This window comes from Pan troglodytes, chromosome 8, assembly GCF_028858775.2.
Source record: "Pan troglodytes isolate AG18354 chromosome 8, NHGRI_mPanTro3-v2.0_pri, whole genome shotgun sequence".
In the NCBI taxonomy this organism is placed as follows: Eukaryota; Metazoa; Chordata; class Mammalia; order Primates; family Hominidae; genus Pan; species Pan troglodytes.
Window position 1 is genome coordinate 126,512,737 of NC_072406.2, and position 18,940 is coordinate 126,531,676.

Genomic DNA, 18,940 nt, shown 5'->3' on the forward strand with positions numbered 1-18,940 from the left:
TCTGCACTGAGACAATGCTTGGCACAAAGTAAAGCTTAGAAAATGTCCGTTGTGTGAATACCTGGATGTTCTCCCATTTAAAGGGGCTAATTGAGGACATCAGCACGTTCATTACAAAATCACACATCCTTTGGACTGGAAGGGACCCTGGGGCTGACACTTGAGCTTGAGAAAACAGAAATGAGGATTTCTATTGTCCCCTCACTTAAGATATCAATATCCCAAGGGACCCAGAAATTGGAAATGCAGGTTCAGAGACATGGGCAGAAACTGAACACTGTCAGTAAAGGATGGACAGGTTGGATGAAGAACAGCTAGAAGGAAGAGGCATCAATAAGCAACATCCAGGGCACGAGAAAGAACGCTGGGGAAACAGTGACACCACCAGTGCCAACCTCAGGGGTTATTTCTATGTTCCGGAAGACTTAAGCTTTAGTTACTGACTTTAAATGCAATTGGAGTTGCTGCCCACACCCTGAGCCCACATCCAAAAGGGCTAGCTCTTCTCTTGCCCACACTTGCGAGACCCCAGGCAGCAACAGGTCCTGCCTCTGGGGCCCAGGCAGGACACAATGCGAGGCAAACAGGGACTCTGGTCATCTGGTCCACATGGACCTCCGAATCTCAAAAAAGGATTTTTTTAAAAAAGAAAGCAACTATTATTTCAAGTAGAAATAGAGATGATGGAACAAAAAAGATCAGGGGCCAACTCTGTCCAGATCAGATCAATCCAGGGTGGGAAGTGGGGAGAGGGAGTGTATCATGCTTGGATACACTGATTTTGAGTGAATCTCCTAAGTGAAGAGGAGCACAATGAACCCCCTAGCTCAGAGTCTAGCGATCTTGTGTCCAATCAATCAGGTACTAGAAAAATCTAATTCCACTGCATTTTACTCAGTGTGATAAACATTTGGACGCTGGCTGTCAGCCATGACCTGTACTTAGTGATGTGAACCCAAGGATGACTAAGAGCTCAGGCACTCAGAATGGCTGGAGGCGACTGAAAAAATACACAGCTATGAAAAGCCAGCCCTACCACCCCAGGCTTATTCATGCATCTCCCCCGTTCTGTGACAATGGTGGACTGCTAACCACCACTACAGCCCTCGCAGTCGAATGCAAGCTTTAGAGTCAAACGTAGGGATAGTCTGTTATCACAGCTTCATGAGAACTTCTTGGACAGTCCAGAAATTAATATGAAGGAAAATGACTTTCCCATGATTCCTCCATAGGGTGAGGGGTGGTGGGGAGTCTCCTCCCCATCCTTTCACAGCACATGGCTTGAGCTTCTGGTATTGTTCTCACTATGTCAAATTCTGCTCCAAGTCAGAATTATTTGTAGGCTTCTGGCATTGACAATAGGCTACAAGGAAACTCATGCAATTTCCTTTTCTTCCCCATACCCCATTCTCCTCCCGCAACAACGATGACCTTCCTAATATGCACCTTTTTGTTTTGTATGTGTTTTGCTTAATGTAGACTGCTTCGTGAATTTTGAATGACTGTAAATGCTATTGTCCACCGTCCTATTCTGATTCCTGCCTTTCCATCAGCACTGTGTATTAAAGATTCATCTATGCCGTTGGATGTATATCTCAGCCATTGCTTCTACTGCTGCATAATTCTCTAAGACATGTATCTATCAGTTCACCTGTTCCCTCTCCCAAGTGACACCTAGACTGCTTCCCATTCTCCACCATGACAAATAATGCTGCAGAGATCATCCTCAACCCTGCCCCCTTATGGACCCATGCAGACATCTCTTTGGGAATTGCTAGATCGTATGGTAAGTGCATCTTCAATGCAATTAAGAAAAATCGGCCGGCTGCGGTGGCTCACGCCTGTAATCCCAGCACTTTGGGAGGCTGAGGCGGGCAGATCACGAGGTCAGGAGTTCAAGACCAGCCTGACCAACATGGTGAAACCCCATCTCTACTAAAAATACAAAAGTTAGCCAGACATGGTGGGTGGCACGCACCTGTAATCCCAGCACTTTGGGAGGCTGAGGCGGGCAGATCACGAGGTCAGGAGTTCAAGACCAGCCTGACCAACATGGTGAAACCCCATCTCTACTAAAAATACAAAAGTTAGCCAGGCATGGTGGCACGCACCTGTAATCCCAGCTACTCAGGAGGCTGAGGTAGGAGAATCGCTTGAACCTGGGAGGCGGAGGTTGCAGTGAGCCGAGATCACGCCACTGTACTCCAGCCTGGACAACAGGGCGAGACTCTGTCTCAAAAAAAAAAAAAAAAAAAAAAAGCCTACCTTCCAGACTGGCTGTACTAGCCTATACTCCCTCAGCTCTGCATGAAGATGGTTGAACCCAGCGTCCCTGGGAAAATGTGGCATTGTGCCACCTTCTCATTTCTGCCAGTCTACTGGGTGGTGGTTTTGGTTGACTTGCCTCTGATGACTAAAGAAGCCCAGGCATTTCTTCAGATACTTGTTAGCCTTTTGGCAGCTTCCTTGACCTGTAAACTCCTGTTCATACCCTTGATTCACTGTCTTTACTATGTACATTCCTGCCTTTTTCTGGTTGATGTGCCTTGTATATCCTAAATGTTAATAGAACAGCTTTTAGACATTGTAAATCTCTCTCTCCTTTCTGCCAGCTGCCTATTAATTTTGTCCAGGGTGTCACTCAGTGAACAGAGCCCTTAACTTTGATGTAATCCAACTCTAAGAAAACCTGAGGACAGCAAACATTTCTCATTCAGTTCTTGTTTCTTTCTTTTCTTTTTTTCTTTTTTTTTAGACAGAGTCTCTTTCTGTCACCCAGGCTGGAGTGCAGTAGTGAGATCTCAGTTCACCGCAACCTCTACCTCCTGGATTCAAGCGATTCTCCTGCCTCCGCCTCCCAAGCAGCTGGGATTACAGGGGTCTGCCACTATATCTGGCTAATTTTTGTATTTTTGGTAGAGACAGGGTTTCACCATGTTGACAAGACTGGTCTCGAATTCCTGACCTCAGGTGATCCACCTGCCTCAGCCTCCCAAAGTGCTGGGATTACAGGCATGAGCCACTGGGCCCAACCAATTTGTGTTTCTGGACTACTCACAATATACCACACGTGAGATCAGTGCTGTGAACACCAAAAATACTGTCCTTGGCCCTTAAGGAGCTTACAGCCTACTAGAAATATAGACTTCCATCAACAGACACAATGACCACGGCCATGAGGGTTGTACAAGATGAGGTGAGGGTTAAGGGATCCAGTGGGAGCCAGGTTCAAGGTGTCAAGGCCCAGTGAGCCTTGACAAACATGCTTACCAGGCAGCCCTGAAGCATTTCAAACCAATTGACCAGCACGTGGAAAAGCCCAAGTTAGGGAGCTACAAGGAGCCCAGTATGACTGTGGCATAGAGCCAAGTGAGGAATGGCTGCAGAGGCTGGAAAAATAGGAATGAGCCAGGTACTGAGGGGCTCAGGCTTTCTCCAGAGCAGTACAAGGAACAGCACACCTCCTTACTCTCCCCACAGCCACTGGTGAGCTGCCCTAGATGCCGCCTGCACTCAAGGACAGGTCCTGGTTCAGGGGTCTCAAGAAATCTAGGCTTATCTTAGCTAGGATAGCAATGTATTGAAGTCTCAGAGAAACCCATAGACAGAATCCTAGAAAGAAGAGCACAGGGGCTTACACTTGTAATCCCAGCACTTTGGGAGGCTGAGGCAGGAGGATTGCTTGAAGCCAGGAGTTCAAGACCAGCCTGGTCAACATAGCAAGACCCCACCTCTACAAAAAAATGAAAAATAAATTAGCCAGGTGTGGTAGTGTGCACCTGTAGTCCCAGCTGCTCAGGAGACTGAGTCAGAGGATGGCTTGAGCTCAGGAATTTGAGACTGCAGTGAGCCATGACAGTGCCACTGCACTCCAGCCTGGGTGACAGAGCAAGAACCTGTTGAAAGAAAGGGAAAAAGAAAGAAAAAGGGTTTGTGTGCATCCAAGTTAAACTATCAAGGTGGATAAGAGATATCCACTGGACAGGTCTGGATTGTCCTGAATTAAATTAGGACTTTCCCTCCTTCACCTCAGTTCTCAGCCACAAAATTCCCCAACTCTCAAGGGTGCTTGTGTCAGAAATATACTGAATAAAGTCATTAGTGACACCGCAGAATCTTATCCAGGAACTCACCAGGAACGCTGCCAGCCAGCTGTTTCCTCCTAAATCTAAACCATTTTCACACTCGTAATGGTAATTTTTTTAAAAGCCATTTGGGGAGAATATTTGCTGCAAGCTATGTGACCACCTTTGTTATTTTCTCCAAACAGAGAAGAAATCTATACGCACAGACACATGGCAGCCAAGCCTGAAAGCACAGAGGAGGCCTGCGAGGAACTGAAGTCTCTCCACTCCAATAGAACAAGGTCCTTTGCACTCTCACTTTCTCTCTTCCAAGCTGCCTCAACCTTCCCTTGGCAGGAAAATAAATCTTGTAGGACAAGTCTTACGCTTGAGGACATTAGGTAAATAGCTTTAAGAAATTTTAAGAAAAAGGGGCTGATTGTCATCCCACATCTCCTTTCCCCCAACACGCATGTGCCCCTATCATACCTGATACCCGGAAAGTAAACGCTTAGGGCTGCAAGGAGAGGAGGAAGCAGGAAGACCCCCAAGATAGGAGCACCCCGTATCCTCTGAACCTACCAAAGGCATTTTCCAACACAATCCTTGGATCACTTTTGCTCTGAGATGATTCCCAACTCTATTGCTAGGCAAAGGGAGGTAACTAAGTGCCCCAAAGCCACCAACACTCTCCTGGGGCTTCCTGCTTAGCACAAGAGGCTTTCACTCCCATACTGCCATGACCTGCACCAGGGGTGAGAATGTAACCAAGAAACGAGGCTGACACTGACATGAGCCCACACTCTCGCCCTGATTGGTGAGCCCCTGTTCTCACACAGGGAATGTGGGCTGCTGGTTTGCTCTTACGCTCAACAATAAACATGCTCGTGGCTCCCTGCATACCTGAGAGCACTCAGTGATCCACACTCTTACCTCCGGGTCAGAAAAGCAAAAATCCACATGCTAAGGGCTTCATTCATGAAGTAGAATCCCCGAAGCCTCTTTCATCGTGAGTAGAGACCTGGAGGCTGGGGTCAGGGAGGGAAGCTGGGGGTGGAATGGGAGAGTGAGTCAGGCTTTGTAAGGATCTGATCTCAAAAGCAACAGCCTGAATTCTCCCTCTGAGAACAAAACAGCCTTTCCACTCTCAAGGGAACCAGTGCGTGGTGAGTTGGGAGCGACACCTGGATCCCGTAACTCTTGGAGATCTGCTGCCAGCCAGAGCTGTTTACAATTACATACACCAAAGCAGCCTCAGAAGGGCGGGAGATGGGCGCTTGCCTGCTGAGAAGCAAGGAGGTCAATGGGAAAAAATTATTTTAGTCAACGTTGAGCCTTCATGCTTGGAACTTTTATCCAAACAATGGACACATTCTCATGCTCCCCCTGGGAGGACACCAGTCCCTCTTCTGATACTCAGTTCCAGGAGACTTGGGATGGCGGTGGGAGGAGCCCCTCACAGTGCAGGAATTTTGATTCCACCCCTTGGTGGTCAGCGAGTCACAGCACTGTTTAAGGACCCACAGAAAGAGAGTACGTGTGCCCTTTCCTGGGACCCTAATCACCGTGACACTAACCTGCACTGTGCCGGGGGGACCACCGGCAAAGTCCCAGGGTTAGCAAATAGCTCTGGACCTGAGGATTGTGGAAGATGTCATTTTTTGCAGCGGGCCATGAGAAGTGACACCCTTTAGGGCTTGAGGAAGCAGCAGGGGCCACAGTGAACAAATTCCATTGAGGCCTGCACTTCTAGGAGGGAGTAAGATACTGAGAATAAGCCCCAGTTTCCCCACCCTGACTCTGAGGTCACCAGCCCCTCCTGGGGGAAGCCTGAAATTCAAGCCACGGCTATTTGAAATGAGAGCCTGAGACCACCAGAGGCCTGGGGACCAGGAGAGAGTGGGAGAGTCTGACTCTATCCTCTGTGTCTTTCTGGCCTCAGGTTCTCAGTGGGAATCCCTTCTTTGGACTCAAGATCCAGGAGACCTGGAGACCTGAATGGAAGTGGTAGAAAGAAACAGAGTGAAAAAGTGGGAGAAAGTCAAGAGGGGAACAAAAGAAGAGAGGGGAAGAGGAGAGGGAGGGAGAGAGGGAGGGAGGAAGCAAGAGATGCAGGTGCAGGGGCCAGCGTGAGCCTGTGCGTCCAAGAGGCGTCCTGAAGCACCCATAACTCACACTTGTGCGTGTGGTTTTGAGACCCACCCTTCCTGCTTTGCCCCAGGCTACTTTCAGAACATCTGGGATACTACCAACTTGAACCAGAGACAAGCTTCCACCGACTCCTGGGAGACATGAGTCTCACCCAGCTCAAGTACCTGCCCCTGCTCTCTCAGGAGATTTCCAGGGGCTCCAGACATCTGAAACTGTCACAGCACACCTGTGTCACAGCCATACAGAAACCGTGCTTGACCACCATGCACGCCATGATCCTCAGCCACAATTCCGGTAACATCAATGGTAGGGACCCCATCTCTAAAACATGCCAAAGACATGTGATCCAACTCTGCCATGTCAGTCAAGGACCAGCTGCCCTGCACTGGGCAGTCAGGCAGTAGGTGCCACTTCACCATCCTTTATTCTCCCTAAGTGTGCAGGAAACTGCCAAGCAGAAGCCACAGAGGGCTTCTGTTAACTGTAGTACCTAATGTTGGTGTTCATCTTTATTCAAAGAATGTGCTAGAATTGGGTGCCGCAAAAGTCCTGACAATGCAAAGGGCGGTAGGGTGTTGACCACTGTGAGCTGATAAGGAGTCTAGGATAGTAACAGAATATTTGCCTCCAAGGAGACCCAAGACCATGAAGATGGCCCAAGCAAACTTGCCACCCAGTAGGTCCCAGCTCTGATACCGGGGACACGAAGCACCCTAGAAGAGTTCCTTCCAAAAGGACCACATTTGAATTTTAGTAAATCAGTTCAATATGTTCTAGGACTGTGGGTATTAAATTAAAGAAGTCAGTGAAACCTCCAAACAATAAGCTCATTCAACAATCTTTTTTTTCTCCCCCCATCTGGGGACTTGAATACAGTGAACATGAATAAATCCTGTTGTATAAAAACTGGGGGAGAAAAAAACGGGGGGTGGAGGATGGAAGGAAATGGCAGGATTCCCACTTGTTGGGCTAACAAGAAGGCTAAGACAGTCCCCCAAACCCAAACAGATGCCAGTGTGCCCAGGCAGCCCAGGGGAGATTGTGGCAGAGGTGTGCAGCCCAGGGAAGGAAACATCTGGAATCCCCCACTCATAAGCTCCCAGCTTCTCCCTTGCACTCAAACCAGACGCGGGCCTTGGGGCTGCCCCAAACCCGACCCTTCTTAGGTTGACCAGCCACAAGCCAGGCCTGACCCTGCATCAGGGAAATTTCACTTCAAATATGCACAAAAACACTGCCTGCCTCTCTAACATCAATGCTTTCCCCTAACAAAACTAAGACAATTAGAACTAAGGATTGCACTGGCTATGAGTCTGTAATTCTTCCAGAAAACCCTGGAACAGGTGGAAGAGACCTGCCTTTGTGGGTGACTAGTGGCTTGGATGTGTTTGTGATTTTAAAAAGTTGCATGTGGGAAATTCTCCTGTATAATTCATGGTTGAACATGACCTCAGCCCATGTAGTCCTCACGGATGGAAGTTCCACAGCCTTCCAACAGGCTGTGCTTAATAGAGATGCAGACACAGACCCAGCTTCCCAGGGTACAGAGCCAGACAAAATTCACCTGAAGAACAGGCAAATTCAACATGGGCTTTGATTAAAAAACAAATAAATAAATAAAAAGGAAAACACCAAGATCTTAAGAGTCCATTCAGATCACCCAGAGTGATACTTCTTCCTTCTTGGGGACTTCCACATCCTGTCCGCTGGCCTGGTGCAGTGATGACTGGTAATTCTGCCCTTGCATCAGAAGGCTTCTCCTTGTCTAGAAATAAGAGGACTGATTCTTTACATCAAATGCGACTGGGTGTGTTATTTCGATAAATCATGGGTTCTTCCCCTCAAAATCAATCCTAGCTAGCATAGACAAGCAGGACTGCCAAAAACAAAGTCAACCAGGAAATAATTATCCTGCAGACTTGATTACTCAATTCTAATACAATAACTTTATTGGTGGAAAAAAAAGACTTGCAGACAGGCTGCCAAAGCCAGTACATTAGATCCATGTGTGGGTAGCAGCAGAGTTCCCAGGGTGGGAACCTGAGTCTAATGCTCTTATATTCCATGGTCCTCCTGGGCTTGTTGGCTGCCTGGCCTTTAGGGGAGCTGCTTTTGCCTTTTCTCTAAACAAAGGGAGAGCTTCCACTATCACACTGATTGTGCCTAATGAAAAAGTCTCTGGCATTTAGGATGTCATCAGGCATGAGCCCTTGGCCTTTTTGTTTTGTACCAAATTTCTCACCCTTTTCTGCTGCATACACCTCCAGAACCATTGCAGACACACCCACACCAAGACTCAGTTGCTAATTACAACCCATGATGCCCAACCTTGACCTTGACCCTTCATCTTATACCACAGCATCACAACTGCTAGAGTGCTTTTAAAAGTCAGCTTTATTGAGGTTAATTTACACACAGAAAAAAAAAGCCCTTTTAACTACACAGTTCTGAATTGTGACAAGTATGTATGGCTGTGTAACCACTACCAAAATAAAGATACTGAACATCTCTATCATTCCAAAAATTTCCCTCACGCCCTTTGTGGCTCACGCCTTCCCCCAGTCCCAGTCCTGGCAACTACTGATCTGTTTCCCTATAGTTTTGCCTTTTCCAGAAAGTCATATAAATAGAATCATTCAGTGTGCAAGCTTTTGAATCTTGAATAGCAGTATGCTTCTTTCACTTAGCATACTGGTGTGTATCACTAGTGGTAAGTTACGATCTGCCAGTTTTTAAGCCTTGGACTTTCACTTTCTTGTCAAAGAGACAAAATAATTGGTTCCAGCTCATCTTTGCTATGGAGAAATCAAACTCTTGATTCGGAAACTTTTACTAAAGCTTAGGTCCGGTAATAGGGCAACTCACCATCTCAGTTTGCCCAGGACTAAGGGGATTCCTGGGACACCAGACTTTCAGTGGTAAAACCAGGAAAGTCCCAAGCAAGCCCGGAAGGCTGGTCATTCAATTTGGGAAAGCTACCTCCAAGGGTAGGACTGTACATTCACCCAGCTTGGATTCTTCCTGGTGCACAGTGGTTGCTGTCTCTGAGCTAACAGCTGGCTAGCCTCTCTTGCTTTAATCTCCAGCAGAAGGCTGATTTGCAGTGTGCTGGGGCTGAGCTTCCGTACAAGCTCACCACAGTCCACCAGGACTGTATCTGCCTTTGAAGTCCTGGGAGGAGCTCCAGGAAGTGAGAAGAGAACTCAGGGGTCTGCTTAGAAAACAGCAGAACAGGATTTCTATTGGCATGGGTGCCTCTCCCCACTCCTCCCTAATACCAGACTCCCCTGAGAGATGTGAGGTCCGTGTTCCCTGGCCTCACTGTGTTTTTGCATCAGTCCAATGCAACGCGTCCAGGGGGAGGCAGGCTCCTCCTGTTTTTCTACACATTCTCCCTTCTCCCCGCTCAATGCAGTTTGTGGTTAGTTTGTTTTTTGAAACTAACTGGGGAGAATATGAGAGTCGAGTGATAGAAAATTAGGAAAAGGCTCAAAGCTACTATTTGAATTTAAGGGTCTCTCCTATGTGGACTTAATGAGACATCAGAGAAAAGTCAGGCAGGGCTAGGATGTAGCTCTACACATAACAAATGAGCAGTTCGTCACCTATCTCTTTCTCCACTGACATGAAGAATACACAGATGCTATCTCTGAGAAGCTAGGATGCCTAGAGGCTGAGAAGCCCCAACTTATATCTCCCAACAGCATTGAAAAGCACACAGTGGGCAGAGCCCCAATGAACTGTGAAAAGGCAGGAACTGGTGGGATCAGAACCACATGCCAGAGGTTTCAGGGTATCTGCTCCCCTGCGTTAATTTAACATTCTCTTTCTCAAAGTCTTTACCAATAGCTCTTACAAGTTATTCCACCAAGTGGCCTGCAAGGTAGATTAGTAATCATTATCCTCACTCATACAGATGAGGAAACAAGGCTGAGAAAGATTAATTGACTTGCCCAAGGTCGCATAGCGAGTTAGTGGCAAAAGCCAGATTAGAATCCCGAGCCCCTGAGTGCCCAGGCCGGTGCCCAGCTCCTTGATCTCCCTCAACCATCCACCCAGAGCATGGGCAGAGCCAGGTCTGCACCCTCGGGAGCCCTGGAGGCCAGGTGAGCTGCTGCAGAGGGCACAGACAGGCTCATACTCACACGCAGAAACCTGCCGGATCCTTCTCTGTACCACCAGACAGCAACACCCCTGTGCTGGAATAGACAGAAATAAGGCTCAAGTCGGGAAAGCCAAGGGTGGCCACTGTGGGCTTTCATCTCCATTTCTGGAATCTGCCTTTGAGATTTTGCTTCATTTCTTTTTGTGAACCAGGTCTGTTCTCCAGAGCTAGAGCACGGGAGAATATGTGATCTCTTTGCCTGGAATTTGTTCATTTCCCCATTCCCCAATCATGTCCCAGACACCCACTATGCAGCTGGCAGTGTTCCAGGGGCTGGAGAGGGACATAAGGAAAGACAAAGTCCCTGTCTTGAAGGAGTTCAGCCTGGCAGGGAAACAAACATAGACATGTACAATTATTAGACAAATGTGACACTAATTCCACAAATATTTGTTGCCCACCTGCGATGTGCTAGGCATTAATGAGGCTATCCCAAGAGTAATGAGGGTACACAGTGGGAGTCAGGGGAGGCTTCCTGGATGAAGAGACATGTGGGCTAGGTCCTGAAGATTGAGGGGAGTTTAACTGAGCAGGTAGTCCCTCCCTGGCTGAAGGGACACCGATAAGGAATGAATTTGAAATTGCTTTGAGCACTTCTTTCCTAAATAAATCCTTGAAAAGGAATTCTACCCTTTTAGAGACTCAGTTCTCAGGGATGTTATATCCTATTTCTGACTGTCTGGACTGTTGCTTAATCTCTGTAGGCCTCAGTTGGCCTGTCTCTCAAATGGGAGTGAATAATGGTCCGTGTTGCAGAGGGTGGCTCTGGGCTCGATGAACAATCTTTGGAGACACGGTCACACAAAAGTCCTTGAGAAATGAATTCCTCACATGGCCTACGGCATTCTCTTTCCCACTAAGTCTGCTACTCTCCAGCTCTCAACAGGAAATTGGTTTTATTTATAAGAATCACAATCCTAAACTGACCTTTGCTGGGCTACCCACCCACATTCCCTCCCTCGTTTCCCTCTCCTCCCCAAGACACATCCTCTCTCCAAAGATTCCTCAGTGACCACAGAACAACTAGCATCGAAGAGCCATTGGAAAGTCAGATAGAGGAACACTGCGAACACTGGAGGTTGTTTTCCAGATGGGGAAACTGAGGCCTGGAGAGCTCAGCAGTTTGCCCAAGGAAATGAAGCCTGTGGGTCTCCAGGTTCCTGAGCCACTACTTTCTTCATTGCACCATGACTGCCTTCATGTCTCAGCCAGGGCTCTGGACAGAAAAAGCCATCCTCCCTTGGCTTGAGGAAAGTCTCCCTTCTCTGAATGACAGAAGCCTTTAAAGAAACATTTCCCATTATGAAAGAGAATTGGAAGAAAACTGGCACAGCTTCCTCAGCTTTGAAGCTCCTTGGCCTTTCCTGGCCCTTTAATTGTGCTGGAAGCAGCCCAGCTCCCAGGGCTCCCACCCCTTCAGAAGAGAGGAAGAGCCCAAAGCAGAATTCCCCCACTCTGCTTGGCCTTTCAGCACCAAAAGTGACCTCTCAGTATTTCTGTTTCAGACCATTTCATTGCCACATCATCCAGGGCTCCCACGCAACTTCAAAGTCAGGGAGCTCAGGGTCAAGTACAAGGAGCAAACCCTGAGCTTAGGATTTTAAGCACCACATTTGAGATCGTTTTTAAGCAACGTTCCCATAGCCTTTTAAAGCCTCTAATAGCTGAAGGTGATTACAGTAGATTTCTGCAGGTATTACAAGATTTGGTTAAGGCACATCGTGTGAGTATGGGGGGGGCATCCCTTTCACCCCACACTTGCTTTTACTTTTCCAGGTGAGGAAAGTGTATATAAAATTACTGATCTTTTTTGCTCTTTTGACATTTCATGTTTTTTGGAGGAAATTTGGTTCCCAACTTTGGCTGCATATTGGAATCACCTGAAGACCTTTAAAAAATACAATGCCCAAGCTGTACCCTAGACCAATTAAATCAGAATGTCTTGGGTGGGGCCTTTACATCCATATTTTTGAAAGCTCCACAGATGATTCCATGCACAGCAAAGGTTTAGAACTACTGCCTTAGGTAGAACTTCAACACAAAAAAACCTGAGTTCATAGGCATTGAAAAATAACAAATACAGATGATTCCTGAAGGTAGCATGCCCATCTCTTTTAATTTGCTTTTCTTTTCCAGACCTTCCCTGACCACAGATCTCAGGATTCCCATATAAACTTTGAAGTATTTTACTGGATTGACTCTTTGCAGTTCATATCTGCCTCCAGTGCCCTAGAGCTAAGTGGGGGGACTGGATGATCAAATTCAGAAACAAAAGAACCGCAGAAAAAGAATAATTACACTTTCAACCAATTACTGTGATCTAAATTGAAGCTGAATATCTCAACCAGGCCCATCTGTATCCAAGTATGATGCAATTTCAGGAAGCTTCGGCATGGATGTTCCAAGCACAATCCACAGATAGTAGGTCAGTCACATTTGGCCCAGACTCACTCACCAGCTGGGAGAGCAGTCAGAACCAGAATGCGTGACCACACTGGGTGAGTTCAGCCAATGGGCTCATGCACAGCGATAAAAGGATGCTCTTATGAGAGTCATAAATATGTAAACACAAAGGGATGGGAACCTTCTCAAAGCACCCTGTAGGATTTGGCCCCACATCCTGACATTTGCGAGAGCCTTACTGCTTATACAACGCCAAAGAGATTCACATACAAGACATAGCCATTTTACCATCGCTATTTATGGCAACTCTCATAAAAGTGCCATCTCTCTAGGAAGGGACTCCCACATACTCCCCGATCCCTTATTTTTGCTTGGGTGAGTCATGGCTATCTAGCAGAAATCTTGGAAGGGACTGGGAAGAAAGTCTGGAAGTGTCTCTGCAACAGGCATGTCACATGGGTGATATTCCAACCACCCATCATCTCCAGACCTCACTTTACATCCTACAAGACAATGGAAAATCCACTCAGAGCCCAAAAATGATAGGCTATTTTTGGAGGATGTACAATATATATAACAAGCAGGCTAAGGAACATGGAAAGACAATTTCTCCTACATGAACTGCTTTATAAGATTTGCAAATTAGAGAAAACATTTTGAGACTCTGAAGACAGCCATGAGGCATTTCCACCTACCTGAGAGAGGGAGAGCTCAAAATTGGAAGTACAGAAACAGAATGAAGAGGCATTTAAATAACACATTTAAAAAGTGTCACACACAATAAGAATTTTTCTTTACAATTTTTACTTAGGCTCCAGGAGCCCAACTAAATAAACCTGCTTTTTTTCCGTTTAACTTTGTTGTTTAAACCACTATTCCTAGTTATTCCAATAACTATTCAATCTCAACTTTAAGAAGATGGCCCCAGTCTCTGAAAAGCAAGAAGAGACTACCGATTCTAGTCAGTTACACTGGTTAATCAGAGATGGGCTTCGTTTTGCATTTTGCACAGAGGAACTTTTCCATTTAAAGGGTGTTCAAAGCACAACTTATCTGCCTCTCAGGAGAATGGGGAATTCTATATCCTGGGGCCAGGGGATCCCCAAATTCCTCAGTGAAAGGTGTAGTAAACCTATTAGCAGCATGACACCAGCGAGACAAAATAAAGATCTTTCTCATGAGTCAAACACTGGAATTTGAGTTGGATTAGCCTCTGAAACCTAGATAATTCTCAGGTTTACCCACTTATCACTCTGTGTCTGGTTTACTGCAAAATGATCAGGCAGATACATGTGTTACCAAAAACATAAGCACCCTGACCTGGAAATGAAGTTCCCTTCAGTTGGCAAAAACTGATCCTCTTCGAGGGTGGGAGGATTTTAAGCTCCTGAGAGAGAAAGATAACTAAGAAGACTTTTATCAGGTCAAGGGCCAAGTCAAAAGTTATTAATACAAAAGCCTTCTGAGAATAACGGGACATTTTGAAAGACCCCAAATGTGATTTGCCCTGATTTAGAGAGATTAATATGCTGATTTGAGAAAGTAGCTTGCAACCTACAACTAACACCACCCCCACCCCCATACACACACCCCAGCTTTGCAAGTCAGGGAGCTGGAAGGCACCCCAGAGGCCAACACTTCCTGTCAGGCTCAACTTAAGGCCTGAATTCCCAGAGAGGGTCCCTCCCGAAGGGCGGAGGGGCCCCAGTAGGGGAGGGAGTGCAAACGGCCATGTTACAAGGAGCAGGACTGTGGCTTCCTCAAGTGTCTGAGACAGCATAAGCGCGCATTCAGTCATTCAAGCACAAAACTGACGTGATCCCAGTAGAATTTGAGAAGAAGAAAACCACCGGGTTAGAAATGCGAGAGAAGCTCCAGGGAGGGTTCACAGAAAGAAATCAAAGGTGGCCAACTCCTTTAACCCTGTCCCCCACGCCGGCTCCCTGCTGTCGGCAAAGACCCTTCCTGAATATATGAAGCTCTGTCTGGGACTTGGATCTTTTGCCTTCACCAGTAACCAGGCTACCCAGATGAGAAAAAGCAATGGGAAAGTGAAAGACAAGACTACTTTAGGGAAGCCGGTCCCAACAGGTCCCTTTATGTCAGTTTCAGGGATCAGAGCGCTCCGGGAGTGAGATTCCTGGGAATCTGAGCGTTCTCTTTTTATTACTCTCTCCCAGGGGAAAACAAATATAGAAGCAGCATTTCCTCCCGCAGGTTTGGCGGAGACCGGTCCAGCAAAAGAGAAGGCAAGAGGCTTTTCCAAAGGGAAGGGGTCTGCAGGAGAATGGGGGAGGGGGGAGCGCCCGCAGGGTTCCTCTTAAGGGGCAACTCCCTGTACTCCCTTTTCAAAAGAACCGCAATCGAGACTTGTAGACCAGCTCCGAGGCTCCGAGTGTGGGTGCTAAGCTGGGCGTCCGGCGCACCCGGGACGGCCCGCCCACCAGGGTTTGGCGGAGATCCTGGCCCCCGCCAAACCCAAAGCTCGCCCAGCTGCGCACTGAGCTAAGCCCTCGGGTCCGGACGCCTCCAGGAGCTCCACCTGCCGGGCACTCCATTCGGCCCCCGACCCTCGCATCCCTCCTTTCTTGGGGTGGGGGAGCAAAGAAGGGCTTGGAGAGAAACGATGACCCGAACGGCAGGACGTTTGGGGAGGCCCCACCTAGCCCGGGGAGGGTCTGCGCGCCCACTCCACTGCCCAAGCGCTTTGCCGGGAGCAGGAAGCCCCTAGCCCGGCGGGCGCCCGGGAGAAAGGACCCAACAGCCCGCCCCTTTGCCCCCAGCAGCTCAGCACGGTTCCCACCTTCTTCGGGGCTTCCTCGGCCCCAGGCATCTTTCCTGTGCGGCGGGACTGAGGGTGGAGTGGGGTGCCGGGCGCACCCTCTCTCCTGCAACAGGTGAGAAGCCCCGCCACGCCCCCCACTGACGACCCCCTCCTTCCGCGCCCGGGAGGATCAAAGGGCTCGGGCCGCAGCAGCCACCTAGGAGCCCACCCGCCCAGTCCGCGGCGCCGCTGTCGCCCCCTCTTAGGCCCAGGTCCGGGCTGGGTGGGGGCAGCGGGCTCTGCTTATCCCGAGTCCTGGCAAGACGAGTCCTAGCCCTGCCCTCCGCGTCGCTGGGCGAAAGGGAGTGGGTGTGCGCCGCGCGAGGAACCTGCGCCAGGAACCCGCGCCCTCACCTTTGTACCGCTCCATCGGGGCCACGGAGTGCGCTCCTCGCGGCTCGGCTTCTGCGCTGCTCTCCCGGCGCTCGGCTCAGCGCCCAGGCCGCCGCGCTGGCCCCTCCCCGTGAGGTCACGCTCGCGGCCGGACCTCCTGGCGGGGCCGCCGCGCCCAGGGTCCTCGGACCTGGCCCCCGCCAGGGCTCGCCCCCAGCGCCCCTGTCCCAGCGCCCCTGTCCCAGCGCCGGAGAACTCCGGCCCGCCGAGGCTGACAGTCGGCTCTTGAGTCGGTGCGCGCCCGCGGCCCCGCTCGCCGCCCCCGGCCGCCTTGGCACTCCCTTCACGTCTTGACTCCGGGGGCGTCGAGAGGGAACGAGACTGGGACGTTCCCAAACTCTGGGGGAGGCTCCGGGAGGCCGGGCTTGGGTGGGCCTCCAAGATTGTTCCCCCACCCCTGCCCGCTGCAAACCCAATGCCTGGAGGAGGAGACTGAGGTCCAAGCTAGGAGGTTGAGACTGGCTTAGAGCTCCTCGCGCTTGGCTCCCGAGCCAGCGCGCTTTTGCCCTAGGCCTTCCTGGAGGGGCGAGGAGGGCAGTGGGGCGGGCAACCAAGCCTGCTCCGGGTTCTTTGGGGATTGCTCCCACTCTCTTGGAACCTCTCTGGGCAGCCGCTGCCAATCGCGCACACTTCAGGGTGTGTGAAAACATCTGCTTGCTGCTTTCTACCTGAATTTCCAGGGCCAACGCCACAAGTCAGGGAGTGCCGTTTCCGGGGCGCCCAGTAAACCTGACCGCCTTGGAGGGGTGGCGCCGGTTCCATAAGGAAGCTCGGCCATGGCTCTGAATCTCCACCCTGCACTGCCTCCATCCAGAAGTGCCACACTTCCATCCTTTACCTTTTGCCACCGGTCCTTCCAGGCCCTTAATGCGACCTAGTCTTCTCCATGCTCCCCCCAGAGATCTATGTGTTCTTTTAAACTTTTTCAGTTTTCACTTTAAAATCTCAGTCACGGTTTGTGCTGGGTGCCTGGTTGGTTATCTAAGTTCCCCAGCTTCCTTGAAGGAACACTTAAGGAAGATTTGGCAGTGGTGGTTTTCTAAAAGACTTCTTAATTCTTCCTTGGAATCGCAGATTTAGTTTTGATGTTTGGAGACCTCCCCCAACCCCTCCCAACAGCATGTAGAAATATTTTTCTTAGTTATACTAGCACCTAATGTGGATGGAGCCCTCCCCACAAGCCAGGCACGGCGCTAAGGGCTGTACATCACTGCCTTTAGTTTCCCCGATATCCCTGTGACCTGGGTATTATTATGATCTCTTTCATAGAGGTGAAGAAGCTACGGCTGGGCGCGGTGGCTCACGCCTGTAATCTCAGCACTTTGGGAGGCTGAGGCGGGCGGATCACGAAGTCAGGAGTTCGAGACGAGCCTGGCCAACATGGTGAAATTCCATCTCTACTAAAAAAAAAAAAAAAAAAAAAAAAAAAAGCTGGGCTTGGTGGCCGGGGCCTGTAAACTCAGCTACTTGGGAGGCTGAGGCAGGAGAATCGTTTGAACTTGGGAGATGGAGGTTGCAGTGAGCTGAGATTGTGCATTGCACTCCAGCCTGGGTGACAGTGTGAGACTACGTCTCAAAAAAAAGAAAAGAGGTTAAGCAATTTGCTGAAAGTCACACAGCTAGAAAAGAGCGGAGCAGGCGTTAAACTCGGATCTGTCTGCTTCCAAATGTGTATTTTAATTTTTATTTTTTTAGAGACAAGGTCTTGGTTTGTTGCCTGGGTTGGAGTGCAGTGGCACAATCTTGGTTCACTGCAGCCTCAAACTCGTGGGCTTCACACTGATCATTACAGAAATGCAAATCAAAACTGCAATGAGATACCATACCGTCAGAATGGCTATTATTAAAAAGTCAAAAAATAACAGATGCTGGTGAGGTTGCAGAGAAAATGGAATGCTTATACACTGCTGGTGGAAATGTAAATTAGTTCAACTATTGTGAAAAGTAGTTTGGTGATTTCTTAAAGAACTTAAAACAGAACTACCATTCAACCCAGAAATCCCATTATTGGGTATATACCCAAAGGAATAGAAATGGTTCTACCATAAAGACATATGCACATGTATGTTTATTGCAGCACTACTCATAATAGCAAAGATATGGAATCAACCTAAGTGGTCATCAACAGTAGACTGGATAAACAAAATATGGTGCATATATACCATGGAATACTATGCAGCCATAAAAAAGAACAAGACCATGTCCTTTGCAGCAAGGAAGAATGGAGCTGGGGGTCATTTTCATAAGCAAACTAATGCAAGAACGGATAACCAAATACCACATGTTCTCACTTTTAAGTGGGATCTAAATACTGAGTACACATGGACACACAAAAGGGAACAACAGACACCACAGCCTACTTGAGGGTGGAGGGTGAGAGGAGAGTAGGGATTGAAAAATTACCTATTGAGCACTATGCTTACTACCTGTGTGATTAAATAATCTCCACACCAAACCCCTATGACACACAATTTACCTATATAACAATTTGCACATTTGCCCCAAATCTAAAATAAAAGTTTAAAAAGAAAAAGAAGAATAATCAGAAAATTAAATATTTTTAAAAATATATTTAAGGTAAAACTGGAATGTATTGTGTTAAATGAAATAAAATATTTAGGCCAGGTGTGGTGGCTCATGCCTGTATTTCCCAGCACTTTGGGAGGCCGAGGCGGGCAGATCACCTGAGGTCAGGAGTTCGGAACAGCCTGGCCAACGTGGTGAAACCCAGTATCTACTAAAAATACAAAAATTAGCCGGGCATGGTGGTGCACACCTGTAATCCCAGCTACCTGGGAGGCTGAGGCATGAGAATTGCTTGAACCCAGGAACTGGAGGTTACAGTGAGCTGAGATCACACCACTGCACTCTAGCCTGAGCAACAGAGCAAGCCTGTCTCAAAAATAAATAAATAAATAAAATCAAAAATTAAAATGAAAT

General features: G+C 48.4%; 1 protein-coding gene across 21 annotated transcripts in view; it reads right to left on the reverse strand.

Moving 5' to 3' along the window:
* The window catches only part of AFAP1L2 (actin filament associated protein 1 like 2), a 109,991-nt gene extending 93,902 nt beyond the window's left edge, over positions 1-16,089 (reverse strand). For 10 of the 21 annotated variants that reach the window (XM_024346633.3, XM_009459286.5, XM_063782129.1 and 7 more), the window contains exon 1: positions 15,962-16,089. In XM_024346633.3, coding sequence (XP_024202401.1) covers positions 15,962-15,977 — 16 coding nt within the window. In that variant the 5' untranslated portion in view covers positions 15,978-16,089. Of the gene's footprint in view, positions 1-10,360; positions 10,415-15,961 lie in introns of all 21 variants that reach the window. The other 11 variants (XM_024346628.3, XM_009459281.5, XM_063782123.1 and 8 more) reach the window with 2 other exon arrangements.
* Positions 16,090-18,940: the final 2,851 nt, after the last annotated feature.